Source organism: Arachis hypogaea, chromosome 2, assembly GCF_003086295.3.
Source record: "Arachis hypogaea cultivar Tifrunner chromosome 2, arahy.Tifrunner.gnm2.J5K5, whole genome shotgun sequence".
In the NCBI taxonomy this organism is placed as follows: Eukaryota; Viridiplantae; Streptophyta; class Magnoliopsida; order Fabales; family Fabaceae; genus Arachis; species Arachis hypogaea.
Genome location: NC_092037.1, coordinates 32,638,349 through 32,654,215, shown reverse-complemented (window position 1 = coordinate 32,654,215; position 15,867 = coordinate 32,638,349). Strand labels below are relative to the sequence as shown.

The following is a 15,867-nucleotide window of genomic DNA, read 5'->3' as shown; positions in this document are numbered from 1 at the left end:
CCCCCAGAATGATCTTCTACAATGAAGAGGTCAACTCCCAAATCCAAGGGAAAGAACTCAACCTACTTCCAAGAGTCCGAGAGAGAGCTCTGATCAAGGAAGAGGCGTTAAAACGTCGAATGGCCTCAAGATACAATCAGAAGGTAGTACAGCAAAGCTTTGCCAACAACAACCTCATCCTAATCCGAAATGATATCGGAACAACTCAACCTGGAGAAAGAAAGCTAGCAGCCAACTGGAAAGGACCATACCAAGTTGTTTAGAAGAACTGGGGAAAGGTTGCTACAGACTGTCCGAACTCGAAGGGCAAGAGCTACCAAGGTCATGGCATGCCTGCAATCTAAAAAGGGCACCAGGCCGAGATCCAAAAAGATTGCCCAACCTAGAAAGGTAAGTACTAACATGTACACACTCTTATCTTTATATTATTGTTTAAAAGATTGCAGATTCCCTAAAAAGTTTCCTACCAAGACGCCCGACTACGGCAGGTCGGCAAGGTGAAACACCAAAATCACCGCCCGATTACAACAAAGTCGGCAAGATGAAAACCAAACTCATCGTCCGATTACAAAGCGACAAGTCGGCAAGGTGAAAACCAACTTCACTGCTCGACCACGATGAAAACCGAATTCATCATTTGATTTCGACAAAGTGAAAACAAAATTCACTGCTATGCCAAGACGCATTAATCTGAAACGCAAATTTCACTGCCGAATCACGACAAGGTCGGCGGGGTGAAAACCAAATTCACCGCCCGATCATGATAAAAGTCGGCAAAGATGAAACCAGAATTCATCACCCGATTTCGACAAGGTCGGTAAAAAAGTGAAAGCAGAGTTCATCACCCGATTATAAAGCAACAGATCGGCAGAAAGTGAAAAACAATTTCACTGCACGATCACGATAAAGACAACCGTCCGATAAAGGTGAAAACGCGATTCACCCAAAGGACGATCTAGAGATGACAACCACTTTCTACAAATCGGCAAAGATGAACACAGAATAATGTAAGAAGTTATCGAAAGTGATCTAAAAAAGAACCTGACGAGGTCTTACGGATCGCTAAAATAATAACTTAAGGACTGGTCGAACGTTAAGAAGTCGAACCAAGTCAACCCAAGTTATAAGTAAACCCTGAAAAGAGGTATGGCCAACCCTATTAAAGAGGATTACTTTAACTTAGAAGGCCCTGACATAACAAAGTCAGCCCAAAACAAAAAGTTATACAAGTAGTCCCTGAAAGAGATCTGACAAAGATCCAAGAAAGAGGACTACAAAAAATAACTTAAAGGAGACCGACATAACCAAGTCGGACTCCTACCACTAAAAAGTTATACAAGTAGTCCCTGAAAGAGATCTGACAAAGATCCAAGAAAGAGGACTACAAAAAATAACTTAAAGGAGACCGACATAACCAAGTCGGACTCCTACCACTAAAAAGTTATCAAAGTAATCCCTGAAAGAGACCTGACAAAGGTCCAAGAAAGAGGATTACAGACATAACTCAGAAGAGACCGACATGATGAAGTCGGACTCCTACAAAAAGTTACAAAGGTAATCCCTGAAAGAGACTTGAACAAAGTCCAAGAATGAGGATTACCAAATAACTCGACAGGGCCCGACATGACGACGTCGGCCCAAAATATAAAGCTACAAAGAAAATCCCTAAAAGAGACCTAAACAAGGTCCAAGAAAGAGGATTACCAAGCAACTCGACAGGGTCTGACATGACGAAGTCGGCCCAAACTATAAAGCTACAAAAGTAACCCCTGAAAGAGACCCAAATGAGGTCCAAAAAAGAGGGTTATAGCAACTTGGACCGACAAGAAGAAGTCGGACCAACGAAAGCAACAGCTTGGACCGACAAGAAGAAGTCGGACCAACGAAAGCTACAGCTTGGACCGACAAGAAGAAATCGGACCAACGAAAAATGTGCGCTAAAACGGACATAGCTCTGCCCAAAAAGCCACGGCTCTACGACAAGGCTATCAAAAACTGTTCAGAATGACTAAAAAGTGTTCTACGAAAACACTAAAAAGTCGTCGGACAAATTAGCCCCAAGGACCACCTCAACCAAGCAGAAAGTGGACGAAACCAGAAGTGATCAAAAGAGGTCGGACAATAAAGTACCGACACTCTACAAAGATCCACAAAAAATGACAAAGACATCTCGCAACGACCAGAGGAAGGCCAGAAATGCTTTGCTAAAAAATACGAAGTCTTGGAAAAAGACACTTCTTAAAAGGCAAAAGCACAAATCAAAGACGGAGATAAAAAGTCATCCAAAACAAACTATAAAAAGGTTCCCCATCGGAACACTACCTAAAAAGTTGTTGGATTATGACTAAAAAGCCCGAACAGCGAAGACAAACAAGTCGGAAGAAGGCTGAAAAAGTCCCCTCAACAAAGTAAAAGGGGCAATATCAGACTCGCACAAGGAGAAACTACTCAAAGATCGACCAAAGTCAGGATGCTTGAGCATGACTTCCTCGAAGAGATCGAAACTCTGAAAGCACGGTCTCACGGAAAAGTCCGAACTCAAGCAGGGGCAAAGTCATACAGGTCAACGTCAGCTAAAGAAGAGGTGCAAGTATGATCTCAAAAAAGAACAAGCCATAAAGGTTCAAAAACAACCTAAGGCTCAAATGTGCTCAGCCAAAAGGGATACAACTCCACTCAAAGAAGGCACAATCTCAAACAGGGCTACGAACGTCATCTGAGACTAAAAAAGGTTCTACATAAAGAACACTAAAAAAGTCATTGGACAAATCACTAAAAGTGCGGATATCAAGCCGCAAGGACAACTTCGCCAAAGCAGAGGGTTGTCAACACAAACTTAAAGCAAAGCATGATCCAGAAGGCAAGGGTAGAAAACCCATGCTACAACTCAAAAGAGGTTGGACTGTGAACTACCAAACCTCTAGAAAATCTACAAAGATTGCAAAGAAATGAAGAAACAAGCCAGACATATGCTTGAGCACGACCTCCAAAGAGATCGAAGCTCTGAAAAGCATGATCTCATGGAAAGATCGAACTCAAGCAGGGGCACTGTTCATACCCTGGGTCAAGTTGTCCGACCCGGGATGTTTAGCGACAAGCCGATCGACCTCTTCAGGTCAGACTATCCGACCTCTTCTCAAAGAGCTCGGCCAACTCGCCAAAGGAGCCCAAAGCAGGCCCAAAACGAAGGAACACAGCCCAATCTAAAGGTAGCCAAAGCCCAGAAAGATAAAGGCGGTTCCCTTGAAGATAAGATGACCTCACTTAAAGATAAGATAAGATAAGATAACTAACTTATCTTATCCACAGGAGGCCACATCTCACCATTATAAATACACTAGAGCACCGAGGTATAACTCATACTCTGATTCTACTCAATACCTGCTTAATACCCTTGCTAACTTAAGCATCGGAGTCCCTTGCAGGTACCCCCACCCTCTGGGGACGAAGGATCAACACCACTACCAAGTCCAACAAATCGGACACATCAGCTCCGGCCGCTGTACACCTGCCGGACACGTCAGCTCCGACCAACACAGAAGATCTCATCCGAGATCGACCTTTCAGAAATATTAGAACAAGAGAAGGAGATGGCAGCCGAATCCAACAACAATAATGCAAGCAGAATGCTTGGTGACTTCACAAAACCAACGTCCAAATTTGATGGAAGAAGCATCTCCATTCCTGCCATTGGAGCCAATAATTTTGAGCTGAAACTTCAGCTAGTTGCCTTAATGCAACAAAACTGCAAGTTCTATGGACATCCATCTGAAGATCCTTATCAGTTTTTAACTAAGTTCTTGCAGATCTGTGAGACTGTTAAGACAAATGGAGTAGATCCTGAATCTACAGGCTCATGCTTTTCCCTTTTGCTGTAAGAGACAGAGCTAGAATATGGTTGGATTCACAACCTAAGGATAGCCTGGACTCCTGGGAGAAGCTGGTCACGGCCTTCTTGGATAAATTCTTTCCTCCTCAAAAGCTGAGCAAGCTTAGAGTGGATGTTCAGACCTTCAAACAAAAAGATGGTGAATCCCTCTATGAAGCTTGGGAAAGATACAAGCAGTTGACCAAAAGGTGTCCATCTGACATGATTTCAGAATGGACCATATTAGATATATTCTATTATGGTCTATCTGAGTTTTCGACAATGTTATTGGACCATTCTGCAGGTGGATCCATCCACCTAAAGAAAACACCTGCAGAAGCTCAAGAACTCATTGACATGGTTGCAAATTACCAATTCATGTACACTTCTGAGAGGAATTCCGTGAATAATGGGACACCTCAGAGGAAGGGAGTTCTTGAAATTGATGCTCTGAATACCATATTGGCTCAGAACAAAGTGTTGACTCAGCAAGTCAACATGATCTCTCAAAGTCTGAATGGATGGCAAAATGCATCTAACAGTACTAAAGAGGTAGCTTCTGAAGAAGCTTATGATCCTGAGAACCCTGCAATGGTAGAGGTTAATTACATGGGTGAACCTTATGGAAACACCTATAATTTATCATGGAGAAATCATCCAAATTTCTCATGGAAGGATCAACAAAAGCCTCAACAAGGCTTAAACAATGGTGGACGCAATAGGCTGAGCAATAGCAAGCCTTTTCCATCATCTTCTCAGCAACAGACAGAGAATTCTGAACAAAACACTTCTAATTTAGCCAATCTAGTCTCTGATCTGTCAAAGGCCACTTTCAGTTTCATGAGTGAAACAAGATCCTCCATCAGAAATCTGGAGGCACAAGTGGGCCAGCTGAGTAAGAAAGTCTTTTGAAACTCCTCCCAGTATTCTTCCAAGCAATACAGAAGAGAATCCAAAAGGAGAGTGCAAGGCCATTGATGTAATCAATATGGCCGAATGCACAAGGGAGGAGGAGGACGAAAATCCTTGTGAGGAAGACCTCCTGGGACGTCTCTCAAGCAAGAAGGAATTTCCTATTAAGGATCCAAAGGAATCTGAGGCTCATATAGAGACCATAGAGATTCCATTAAATCTCCTTCTGCCATTCATGAGCTCTGAAGACTATTCTTCCTCTGAAGAGGATGAAGATGTGACTGGAGAGCAAGTTGCTTAATATTTAGGAGCTATCATGAAGCTGAATGCCAAGTTGTTTGGTAATGAGACTTGGGAAAATGAACCTCCCTTGCTCATTGGTGAACTAGACACCTGGATTCAGAAAATTTTACCTCAAAAGAGACAAGATCCTGGCAAGTTCTTAATACCTTGTACCATAGGCACCATGACCTTTGAAAAAGCTCTATGTGATCTGGGGTCAGGGATAAATCTTATGCCACTCTCTGTAATGGAGAAGCTGGGGATCATTGAGGTACAACCTGCCTTGTTCTCAATACAATTGGCAGACAAGTCATTAAGACAAGCTTATGGAGTAGTAGCGGACGTGTTAGTAAAGGTTGAAGGCCTTTACATCCCTGCTGATTTCATAATCTTAGACACTAGGAAGGAAGAGGATGAGTGCATCATCCTTGGAAGACCTTTCCTAGCCACAGCAGGAGCTGTGATAGATGTCAACAGAGGTGAATTAATCCTTCAATTGAATGGGGACTACCTTGTGTTTAAGGCACATGGCCATCCCTCTGTGACAAAAGAGAGTGAGCACAGAGAGCTTCTCTCAGTTCAGAGTCAAGAGGAGCCCCCACAGTCAAACTCTAAGTTTGGTGTTGGGAGGCCACAACCAAACACTAAGTTTGGTGTTAAGACCCCATATCCAAACTCTAGGTTTGGTGTTGGGACTATACAACATTGACCTGGTCACCTTTGTGGCTCCATGGGAGCCCACTGTCAAGCTATTGACATTAAAGAAGCGCTTGTTGGGAGGCAACCCAATTTTTATTTATCTAATTTTTATTTTATTTTTATTTTGTGTTTTATTAGGTGCATGATCATGTGGAGTCACGAAAAAAAATATAAAAATTAAAAACAAAATCAAAAATAGCAGAAGAAAAATCACACCCTGGAGGGAGGACATACTGGCGTTCAACGCCAGTAAGGAGCATCTGGCTGGCGTTCAACGCCAGAACAGAGCATGAATCTGGCGCTGAACGCCAGAAACAAGCAACATTCTGGCGTTTGAACACCAAGAATGTGCCTTGAGGAAAGCTGGCGCTGAACGCCAGTAACAAGCATGGAACTGGCGTTCAACGCCAGAAACATGCTACACATGGGTGTTGAACGCCCAGAACGTGCATCACCTCGGCGTTTAAATGCCAGAATGGTATGCAAAGGCATTTTACATGCCTAATTGGTGCAGGGATGTAAATCCTTGACACCTCAAGATCTGTAGACCCCACAGGATCACCTCAGGATCTGTGGACCTCACAGGATCCCCACCTACCTCGCCCTCCCTCTCCATTCATGGTTGATGAGCGGATAAAAAAAATACGCTTTTTGGCATTGTTTTTAGTATGTTTTTAGTATAATCTAGTTAGTTTTTAGTATATTTTTAGTAGTTTTTAGTTAAAATTCACTTTTCTGGACTTTACTATGAGTTTATGTGTTTTTCTGTGATTTCAGGTATTTTCTGACTGAAATTGAGGGTCCTGAGCAAAAATTTGATTTAGAGATTGAGAAGGACTGCAGATGCTGTTGGATTCTGACCTCCCTGCACTCGAAGTGGATTTTCTGGAGGTACAGAAGCCCAATTGGCGCGCTCTCAACGGCATTGGAAGGTAGACATCCTGGGCTTTCTAGCAATGTATAATAGTCCATACTTTGCCCGAGATTTGATGGCCCAAACCGGCGTGGCAAATCAGCCTCAGAATTTCCAGCGTTTAACGCTGGAACTGGCATAAAACTTGGAGTTAAACGCCCAAACTGGCATGAGAACTGGCGTTTAACTCCAGAAAATGTCTCTACACATAAAAGCTTCAATGCTCAGCCCAAGCACACACTAAGTGGACCCAGAAGTGGATTTTTACGTCATTTACTCATTTTTGTATACCCTAGGTTACTAGCTTACTATTAATAGGATCTTTTGACATTGTTTCTGGACCTCATGACACTTTACACGTTTCTCATTGTATCTTCTACAGCATGAGTCTCTAAACCCCATGGTTGGGGGTGAGGAGCTCTGCTGTGTCTTGATGGATTAATGCAATTACTACTGTTTTTCATTCAATCATGCTTGCTTCCATTCTAAGATATTACTTGTTCTTAAACCGGATGAATGTGATGATCCGTGACAATCATCATCATTCTCAACTATGAACGTGTGCCTGACAACTACCTCCGTTCTACCTTAGATTAAGTAGATATCTCTTGGATTCTTTAATCAGAATCTTCGTGGTATAAGCTAGAACTGATGGCGGCATTCAAGAGAATCCGGAAGGTCTAAACCTTGTCTGTGGTATTCTGAGTAGGATTCAATGATTGAATGACTGTGACGAGCTTCAAACTCCTGAAGGCGGGGCGTTAGTGACAGACGCAAAAGAATCATTGGATTCTATTCCGGCCTGATTGAGAACCGACAGATGGATAGCTGTGCCGTGACAGGGTGCGTTGAACATTTCCACTGAGAGGATGGGAGGTAGCCATTGACAACGGTGAAACCCTACATACAGCTTGCCATGGAAGGAGCCTTGCGTGTTTGAAGAAGAAGACAGTAGGAAAGCAGAGATTCAGAAGATGTAGCATCTCCAAAACCTCAACCTATTCTCTATCACTGCAAAACAAGTACTTATTTCATGTTCTTTTACTTTTCACAATCAATCCTGATAATTTCTGATATCCTGACTAAGATTTACAAGATAACAATAGCTTGCTTCAAGCCGACAATCTCCGTGGGATCGACCCTTACTCACGTAAGGTATTACTTGGACGACCCAGTGCACTTGCTGGTTAGTTGTGCGGGGTTGCAAAAGTGTGATTGCAATTTCGTGCACCAATGGTCATCCCTTCTGTTTTCCATTCACCACTCACATCCATCCACTCGTCCCTATACACCCCACCTACCTTCAAAATTCAAAATCTCTTTCCCACCCAATCCCACCCATATAGCCGAATACACACATCCCTCCATCTCCTCCATATATTCTTCTTATTCTTCATCTTTTCTTTCTTCTCTTGCTCGAGGGCGAGCAATTTTCTAAGTTTGGTGTGGTAAAAGCATAGCTTTTAGTTTTTCCATAACCATTGATGGCACCTAAGGCCAGAGAAACATCAAAAAAAAGAGAGAGAGAAAAGGGAAGACAAAAACTTCCACCTCTGAGATGGAAAGACTCATCTAAAGGGTTTATAGCTCAATGGTAGAACATTTGACTGCACATCAAGAGATCCCAAAGATACCTCAGGGGATAAATTGTCCTCCACACAATTATTGGGAGCAACTAAGGATAGGAGCACCAAAATTACTAGGGATCATCCAACAGAAGCAAGGAAGAGACATAAAGGAGCTCAAAGAGCACCATTGGTTCTTCAAGAAGGCGCCACCCTCACTAAGGTGGACTCATTCCTTGTTCTTATTTCTCTGTTTTTCGATTTTTATGCTTCATGTTTATCTATATTTTGTGTTTCTACTTCATGATCATTAGTGTTTAGTAACTATGTCTTAAAGTTATGAATAATTCCATTAATCCTTCACCTCTCTTAAGTGAAAAATGTTTTTAATCAAAAGAACAAGAAGTACATGAATTTTGAATTTATCCTTGAATTTAGTTCAATTATATTGATGTGGTGACAATACTTTTTGTTTTCTAAATGAATGCTTGAACAGTGCATATTTTTGATCTTGTTGTTTATGAATGTTAAAACTATTGGCTCTTGAAAGAATGATGAACAAAGAGAAATGTTATTGACAATCTGAAAAATCATGAAAATTGATTCTTGAAGCAAGAAAAAGCAGTGAAAAGTAAAAAGCTTGCGAAAAAAAATGGCAAAAAAAAAGAAAGAAAAAGAAAAAGCAAGCAGAAAAAGCCAATAGCCCTTAAAACCAAAAGACAAGGGTAAAAAGGGTCCAAGGCTTTGAGCATCAATGGATAGGAGGGCCCAAGGAAATAAAATCCAGGCCTAAGCGGCTAAATCAAGCTGTCCCTAACCATGTGCTTGTGTCATGCAGGTCCAAGTGAAAAGCTTGAGACTGAGTGGTTAAAGTCGTGATCCAAAGCAAAAGAGTGTGCTTAAGAGCTCTGGACACCTCTAACTGGGGACTCTAGCAAAGCTGAGTCACAATCTGAAAAGGTTCACCCAGTCATGTGTCTGTGGCATTTATGTATCCGGTGGAAATACTGGAAAACAAAGTGGTTAGGGCCACGGCCAAGACTCATAAAAGTAGTTGTGTTCAAGAATCAACATACATAACGAGGGGAATCAATAACACTATCTGAAATTCTAAGTTCCTAGAGATGCCAATCATTCTAAACTTCAAAGGAAAAAGTGAGATGCCAAAACTGTTTAGAAGCAAAAAGCTACAAGTCCTGCTCATCTAATTAGAATTAATATTCATTGATATTTTGGAATTTATAGTATATTCTCTTCTTTTTATCCTATTTGATTTTCAGTTGCTTGGGGACAAGCAACAATTTAAGTTTGGTGTTGTGATGAGCGGATAATTTATACGCTTTTTGGCATTGTTTTTAGGTAGTTTTTAGTAAGTTCAAGCTACTTTTAGGTATGTTTTCATTAGTTTTTATGTTAAATTCACATTTCTGGACTTTACTATGAGTTTGTGTGTTTTTCTGTAATTTCAGGTAATTTCTGGCTGAAATTGAGGGACTTGAGCAAAACTCTGACAAAGGTTGACAAAAGGACTGCTGATGCTGTTGGAATCTAACCTCCCTGCACTCAAAATGGATTTCCTAGAGCTACAGAACTCCAAATGGCGCGCTCTCAACGGCGTTGGAAAGTAGACACTTAGAGCTTTCCAGAAATATATAATAGTTCATACTTTATTTGGGAATTGACGACGTAAAGTGGCGCTCAACTCCAAGTACATGCTGCTGTCTGGAGTCAAACGCCAGAAACACGTCACGACCCGGAGTTGAACGCCAGAAACACGCTATAACTTGGCGTTCAACTCCAAAAGAAGCCTCAGCTCGTGGATAGATCAAGCTCAGCCCAAACACACACCAAGTGGGCCCCGGAAGTGGATTTATGCATCAATTACTTACTCCTGTAAACCCTAGTAGCTAGTTTATTATAAATAGAACTTTTTACCAGTGTAATAGACATCTTGGGACGATTAGTTCTCAGATCATGGGGGCTGGCCATTCGGCCATGCCTGGACCTTTCACTTATGTATTTTCAACGGTGGAGTTTCTACACACCATAGATTAAGGGTGTGGAGCTCTGCTGTACCTCAAGTTTCAATACAATTACTATTACTTTCTATTCAATTCTCTTTATTCCTATTCTAAGATATTCGTTGCACTTCAACTTGATGAATGTGATGATCCGTGACACTCATCATCATTCTCACCTATGAACACGCGTGATTGACAACCACTTCCGTTCTACCTTAGGCCGGGCGCATATCTCTTAAATTCCCCAACAGAATCTTCGTGGTATAAGCTAGATAGATGGCGGCATTCCTGGGAATCCGGAAAGTCTAACCTTGTCTGTGGTATTCTGAGTAGGATTCCGGGAATCTGGAAAGTCTAACCTTGTCTGTGGTATTCCGAGTAGGATTCCGGTATTGAATGACTGTGACGAGCTTCAAACTCCTGAAGGCTGGGCGTTAGTGACAGACGCAAAAGAATCAAGGGATTCTATTCCAACCTGATTGAGAACCGACAGATGATTAGCCGTGCTGTGACACAGCATAGGACCATTTTCACTAAGAGGATAGGATGTAGCCATTGACAACGCACTACAAGAAAAAAGGCCTATGGCCACGCTTTTTTTTGCCACGCTTTAAAAGCGTGGCCAAAAGTGGTCAATGGCCACGCTTTTGTGAGGGTGGCGATTGAATAGAGATTTGGCCACGTTTTTTCTCGCCACGCTTCAAAAACGTGGCGAAAAGGGTCAACGGCCACGCTTTTTGAAGGGTGGCAATTGATTAGAGAAAGGGCCACGTTTTTTTTCTGCCACGCTTCAAAAGCGTGGCCATAGAGAGAAAGAGGGACGTTTTAAAAGCGTGGCGACAGAGTTTCATTACGGCCACGCTTATAAAACGTGGCCATATCCTGGTACTCTTTTGGCACGCTTTAAAAGCGTGGCCAAAAGGGCTTTTTTTCTGCCACGCTTTAAAAGCGTGGCCATAGAGAGAAACAGGGACAGTTTAAAAGCGTGGCCAAAAGGTCCTCATACAAAATAAAACGCTCCGTTTTACTTCCTCAATCAGCGCTGCTTATCTCCTTCATCGTTCAAAACCCCCCTTTCTCTTCAAAGAACTCAGAAGGCCAGAACCCTAAAAGCTTTGAAGAACCCCAGTCCTCACCCCAGCACTCCGCGAAGAACCCCAGCCCTCCGAAGAACATCGCCGGCGCTCGCGATGCCTTTGTCGTCGCAAGTCTCTCTGGTGGTGACTTTCTCCGAGTTCACTCGGTCGACTCGGAGCAGCCTCTGGACCCTGAATCCATCTTCTCCGAGAACGATGAAGATTCGAGCCCTAAATTCAGGGAGCGAAGAGGGGTTCTCCACTTGTTCCGGAGCTCCTCTCACTCCTCGATCCCAAGCCCTAGCTCTCGCTCTTCTCTTGTCTTCATTCTCACCGTTCCCAATCACATCTCCTTCGATGACCTCATTCGCTGGTGCGGGCCCCACCTCCACCATCTCCACCGCCTCCTCTTCATCAGGTACCGTTTCTTCTCCTTAAACGTTTATTGCTTTCTTTGCATATTTCTTTCGTTGAAATCCCAAAATCGTGATTTGACATGCGTAGGAATGATGGAATGGAAAATCGCTACAGTGTGCTGATTGAACTTAGTTTTATCCAGCGTGTAGCTATTGAAATTGTTCTTTGACATAGAGTGCATACTATGCTATAATATTAGAAGTAAATGAAACTATTTTAGAAGCTAACAATATAAATGTTGTGAACTAAGTTGAAAAAATATGCTGTAATGAGATAGATAGATTCCCCAAAAGTTTCAATATTTCATTGTCTTTTCCTTTTCAAATTTTTCCCTAACATAAACACCATCTGAAAGCTGATCAAGACCAGAATTTTTCTTCTTATTGTTGAGAAGATTTTGTAGTGTGATTTTTCAGGGTAGGTATAGGTGAAATAAAGAAGATGGCTTTTCCAGGAGCAAATGAATCCATGTCAGGAGCCCTTTATTTACAAAAAGGAGAAGATATTCAATCTGAAAGGCATAGTTGTAAGCAATATACAATTTATTTACCAAATATATTTATAAACTATGCTTCTTTCTGCCTTTCATTCTTAGATATTGCTAATAATATTAATGCTTAAAGGGTCTCTTTGCATTATTGCAGTTGGGTAATCCACTTGTAGAATATGCCACTGACTTCAATTCAAGGGCTGAGTTTTTTTGGTCTCACGGATTAATATCAGATTCCCTTTTTACTTGAGTTTTTTTTACTTGAGTTTTTTTTGTTCCTTTTTACTTGAGTTTTTTTTCCCTTCCTATGGCCAAACAGAAAGAAAATGAGAGCATCAATATATGCGTAGATGACAAAGTTACAAATTATTTGAACGGAAGAGATGTGCAGTAGGTGCTCTATGCCAAGCTCATTGGAGTTCGCAAGTGGGATGTCTGCAGCAAGTAATCTTATCAAACTTTGGATGAATAAAGAAAAAAAAATAACAGTAAAATAGAGAATGAAAATTGCACCAAATTTATTTTTCCTCTTTGTATCTCTGTTGTTCTGCAAACAAGAAGTTCCACTTGTCTTTCTTTACTTCTTATTTTGACTTTTTCCTTTCTATATGAGCCCTTTTTTTTAATTTATGTTTATATATATTTTTATGTTTTTTTTCCTGCTTATGATAATTTTTCTTAGCTCTTGGTTTGTTAGATACATAGATCTAGTGCAATAGATAGAAATAGAAGCCAATTGGGGTTGTTGTAAGGATTTTCAAGCCTGTGAGATCAGCCACTTCTAACACCCCCTAACTCCCTCTTCCATTCTTGTTCATTTTTTTCTGTTTCCTTTTTTCCTCTTTCTTTCTCTCCCCTTCCATTATTATTCTACTCTACTCTCTCTTTAACTTTTCTCTTTCTTTCTTTCTTTCTCTTGTCGCCTTGTTGTAGGGTGTGTCTTCTTTCTTTCTCTATTTTTCTTCCCCCCTTTGAATTTTTATCCTTTTTCATGTTATGGGGTTTTTTATTTGTGCTCAGAAGGTTCTTGTGATTAGTGCTCAGAAGGGTAAAGGAATGCAGTTCCAAAGGTAATTTTCTCCATAACTTGTCCTATTGTTAAAGCACATGTTATAATTTTTGGTTAATTGTGCAACCTTTTTATGTTCCGGATAGAAGTAGAATACTCACTACACTTTGCGATCACTCCTTTCAATGCCCTTGTGTTTCAAAGTGGACATACTTGTCTTGCCCGGTAAGCAGGTTTTTCATTCCTTCATCTTGTTTCCACTTTGTATTGAAGTTCTTATTTTGGCTGGTTTAGGCAATTCTATTGTCACAAAATGTTACTTTCAGGAAGGAAGCAGCTTACTATATGCCTTCCACATCTCGGCATATATGATTTTAGAAATAGAGTGACCTCATATGAACATAGAGTTTCAACACTACTTTTGCAGTTTGATTGTTGTGTTGTATTTGCCATTATTATGTGGGAATTTCTGGTACCAACAGCTGTTTCTGGTTTTATTGCAAGTGACATGAAAGGATTATAATGTTGCCTATAAATTATTTCTGGTTTTATATATTTACTCTGTTTATTCTGTTGCATTAGATTTTAAGTAGAAATCTCAATTCAAATCACCTTGAAGAGGAACATTTGGACGAAAAATTTATATGCATCAAGATTTGTGTATAGAACATGATATGCATCAAAATTTATATGCATCAAGATTTCTCTGACATTATAACAAAAAACAAAAATAATAAAACTATGCAATCCTTATTTTGTCCTACATTAGTATAGAACATTATCATTTTTTTTAGAATTGATTCCCAACTCCCCTTCCCCCGGCCCCAAAAACAATCATTAGTCCTTGAAATCTGTTAGAGGACAAAGCGATAACTAATATAATAATTGCAAAAAGCATTATATTTCCACTTTGTATTGAAGTTTTGGAAGTATGTTTGTTCTATATAAACTCTTGAATGTCCTGTGTTTATGCTGAAGCTAACTTGGACAGATAGCCTGAAATAGAAACATATGCATATCTGGGTCTGATATAATCTTGCTCGCTGTGATTAATTAACACTGGCCTGCTTGCATGAACCACTTTATATTTAATAGATATACTGTCTTGTAGACATAGTTCCACATCATCATTTGATAGGATAGCATTTTAATTTTCTAACACACTAAGTCTTCATTGTTATTAGCACCACTGTTCTTGAGTATATTTCCCATTTCTATACATGGTTAGTGATTCATTGTTATTTCTCAAAAACAGATTTTGGATGAATACAACCGTCTTCTAACATCTCAGTTGGAAACTCAAAGACAAGTAAGTTGACACTGATGCTCCTGAAACTCATTCTCTGGGATATTTTAATAACTATGGAAAACAGTCTCTGCTTTGGATGTATGAACTATAGACTATATTATATCATCAAGTTTGACTGGAAACTACTTGTTCCTGACATATCATTAGAAGTATTATAATTACAGAAGTGGTTAGAATTTAGGGGTACTGAACCTGCATGCTTTGGTTTATGATAAATGCTTTAGGATTATAGCTAAAGCTAAATAATGATTCCCTCCATGTGATGATTTTTTTTATGCAATAATAAAGCTAAATAATAAACTCGGATTCTCTTTGTGTTGTATATTTGTGTATAATTAATTAGATTAGATTTTGTATATTTGTGTATATTTGTGTATAATAAATATATTATTGAATTCATTTTCAATATATATTTTTGCATTTTAATATAAATAATTTATTTGATAGCATGCCGAAACATTTACACTAGAAACAAGAGTTAATGTTAATGGAACAAACTATATATATTATGATTGAGTTGATCCCATAGTTTTCTTAGATTATATTATTTTATTTCTAGAACATACTTCATGATTCGGATGACGAAGAATGCTTGAAGATATTAAAGAATTGCTGGAAGGCTATACACCGAATGATGGGGGTGCACAAAGTTCTTCCTGCAGTGCCAGAGCAGACAGATGTTGCTAAGATGACTTTCAGGTCTGATGTTTTCATGATGTTTCAAACGCCAAAAGGGAAGGAACGAACCTACCAAGATTTGTAAATCCCACCTTAGTAAATCTGTATAATTATGGTCAAATTTAGTAAGCTAATTGAAGTATTAGATAGCATTGTATTTTTTGCTCAAGTTGAAAAGCTTGTTGTGAAATTAGAGTTTTGAACTCGAGATTTATTTTGTATTTGAGTATTAATGTATAAAACAATTATAGCAAAAATTATATGTCAGTAATTACTATTTGATTTATCTTATAATAAAAATTGCATACTGGTTTGGTAATAGAAAATGACTGAAAATTTATATTGTGTAGTGATGAAGGTAAAGTCAAAAAAAGGTTTTTTTTTTTTTAATTTGATAAGGCTATCGCCACGCTTTTAAAGCGTGGCCGTATCTCTCCCTATTGTCACGCTTTAAAAGCGTGGCCGTATCTCTACTTATCGCCACGCTTTAAAAGCGTGGCCGTATCTCTATCTATCGCCACGCTTAAAAGCGTGGCCATATTTCCCGCCTACAGTCACGCTTTTACAAGTGGCAGTTTGTAAAAAAGCGTGGCAAACAAAAAGCGTGGCAATAGGTTGAAAAAAGCGT

At 40.0% G+C, this 15,867-nt stretch overlaps 1 protein-coding gene and 1 non-coding gene across 13 annotated transcripts; one reads left to right on the top strand and one right to left on the bottom strand.

The window, feature by feature from the left end:
• Positions 1 to 3,988: 3,988 nt before the first annotated feature.
• Positions 3,989 to 4,092, bottom strand: LOC112767663 (small nucleolar RNA R71). The gene has a single exon (XR_003185110.1). It is a non-coding gene; the product is annotated as a small nucleolar RNA R71 (small nucleolar RNA).
• A 7,145-nt stretch (positions 4,093 to 11,237) lies between these two features.
• Positions 11,238 to 15,525, top strand: LOC112742426 (naringenin 7-O-methyltransferase). Of its 12 annotated transcripts, none has more exons than XM_072216641.1 (7): positions 11,267 to 11,754; positions 12,170 to 12,279; positions 12,398 to 12,687; positions 13,264 to 13,313; positions 13,402 to 13,477; positions 14,508 to 14,561; positions 15,121 to 15,525. In XM_072216641.1, exons 4-7 carry the CDS (start codon positions 13,300 to 13,302, stop codon positions 15,322 to 15,324), a joined length of 348 nt encoding a protein of 115 aa, XP_072072742.1. In that variant the 5' UTR covers positions 11,267 to 11,754; positions 12,170 to 12,279; positions 12,398 to 12,687; positions 13,264 to 13,299; the 3' UTR covers positions 15,325 to 15,525. The 12 variants fall into 12 exon arrangements, with proteins under 12 accessions (XP_025647469.1, XP_025647447.1, XP_072072742.1 ...); XM_072216637.1 differs by having other exon boundaries at positions 13,399 to 13,477; XM_072216640.1 differs by having other exon boundaries at positions 12,148 to 12,279; positions 13,399 to 13,477.
• The last annotated feature ends 342 nt before the right edge of the window (positions 15,526 to 15,867 follow it).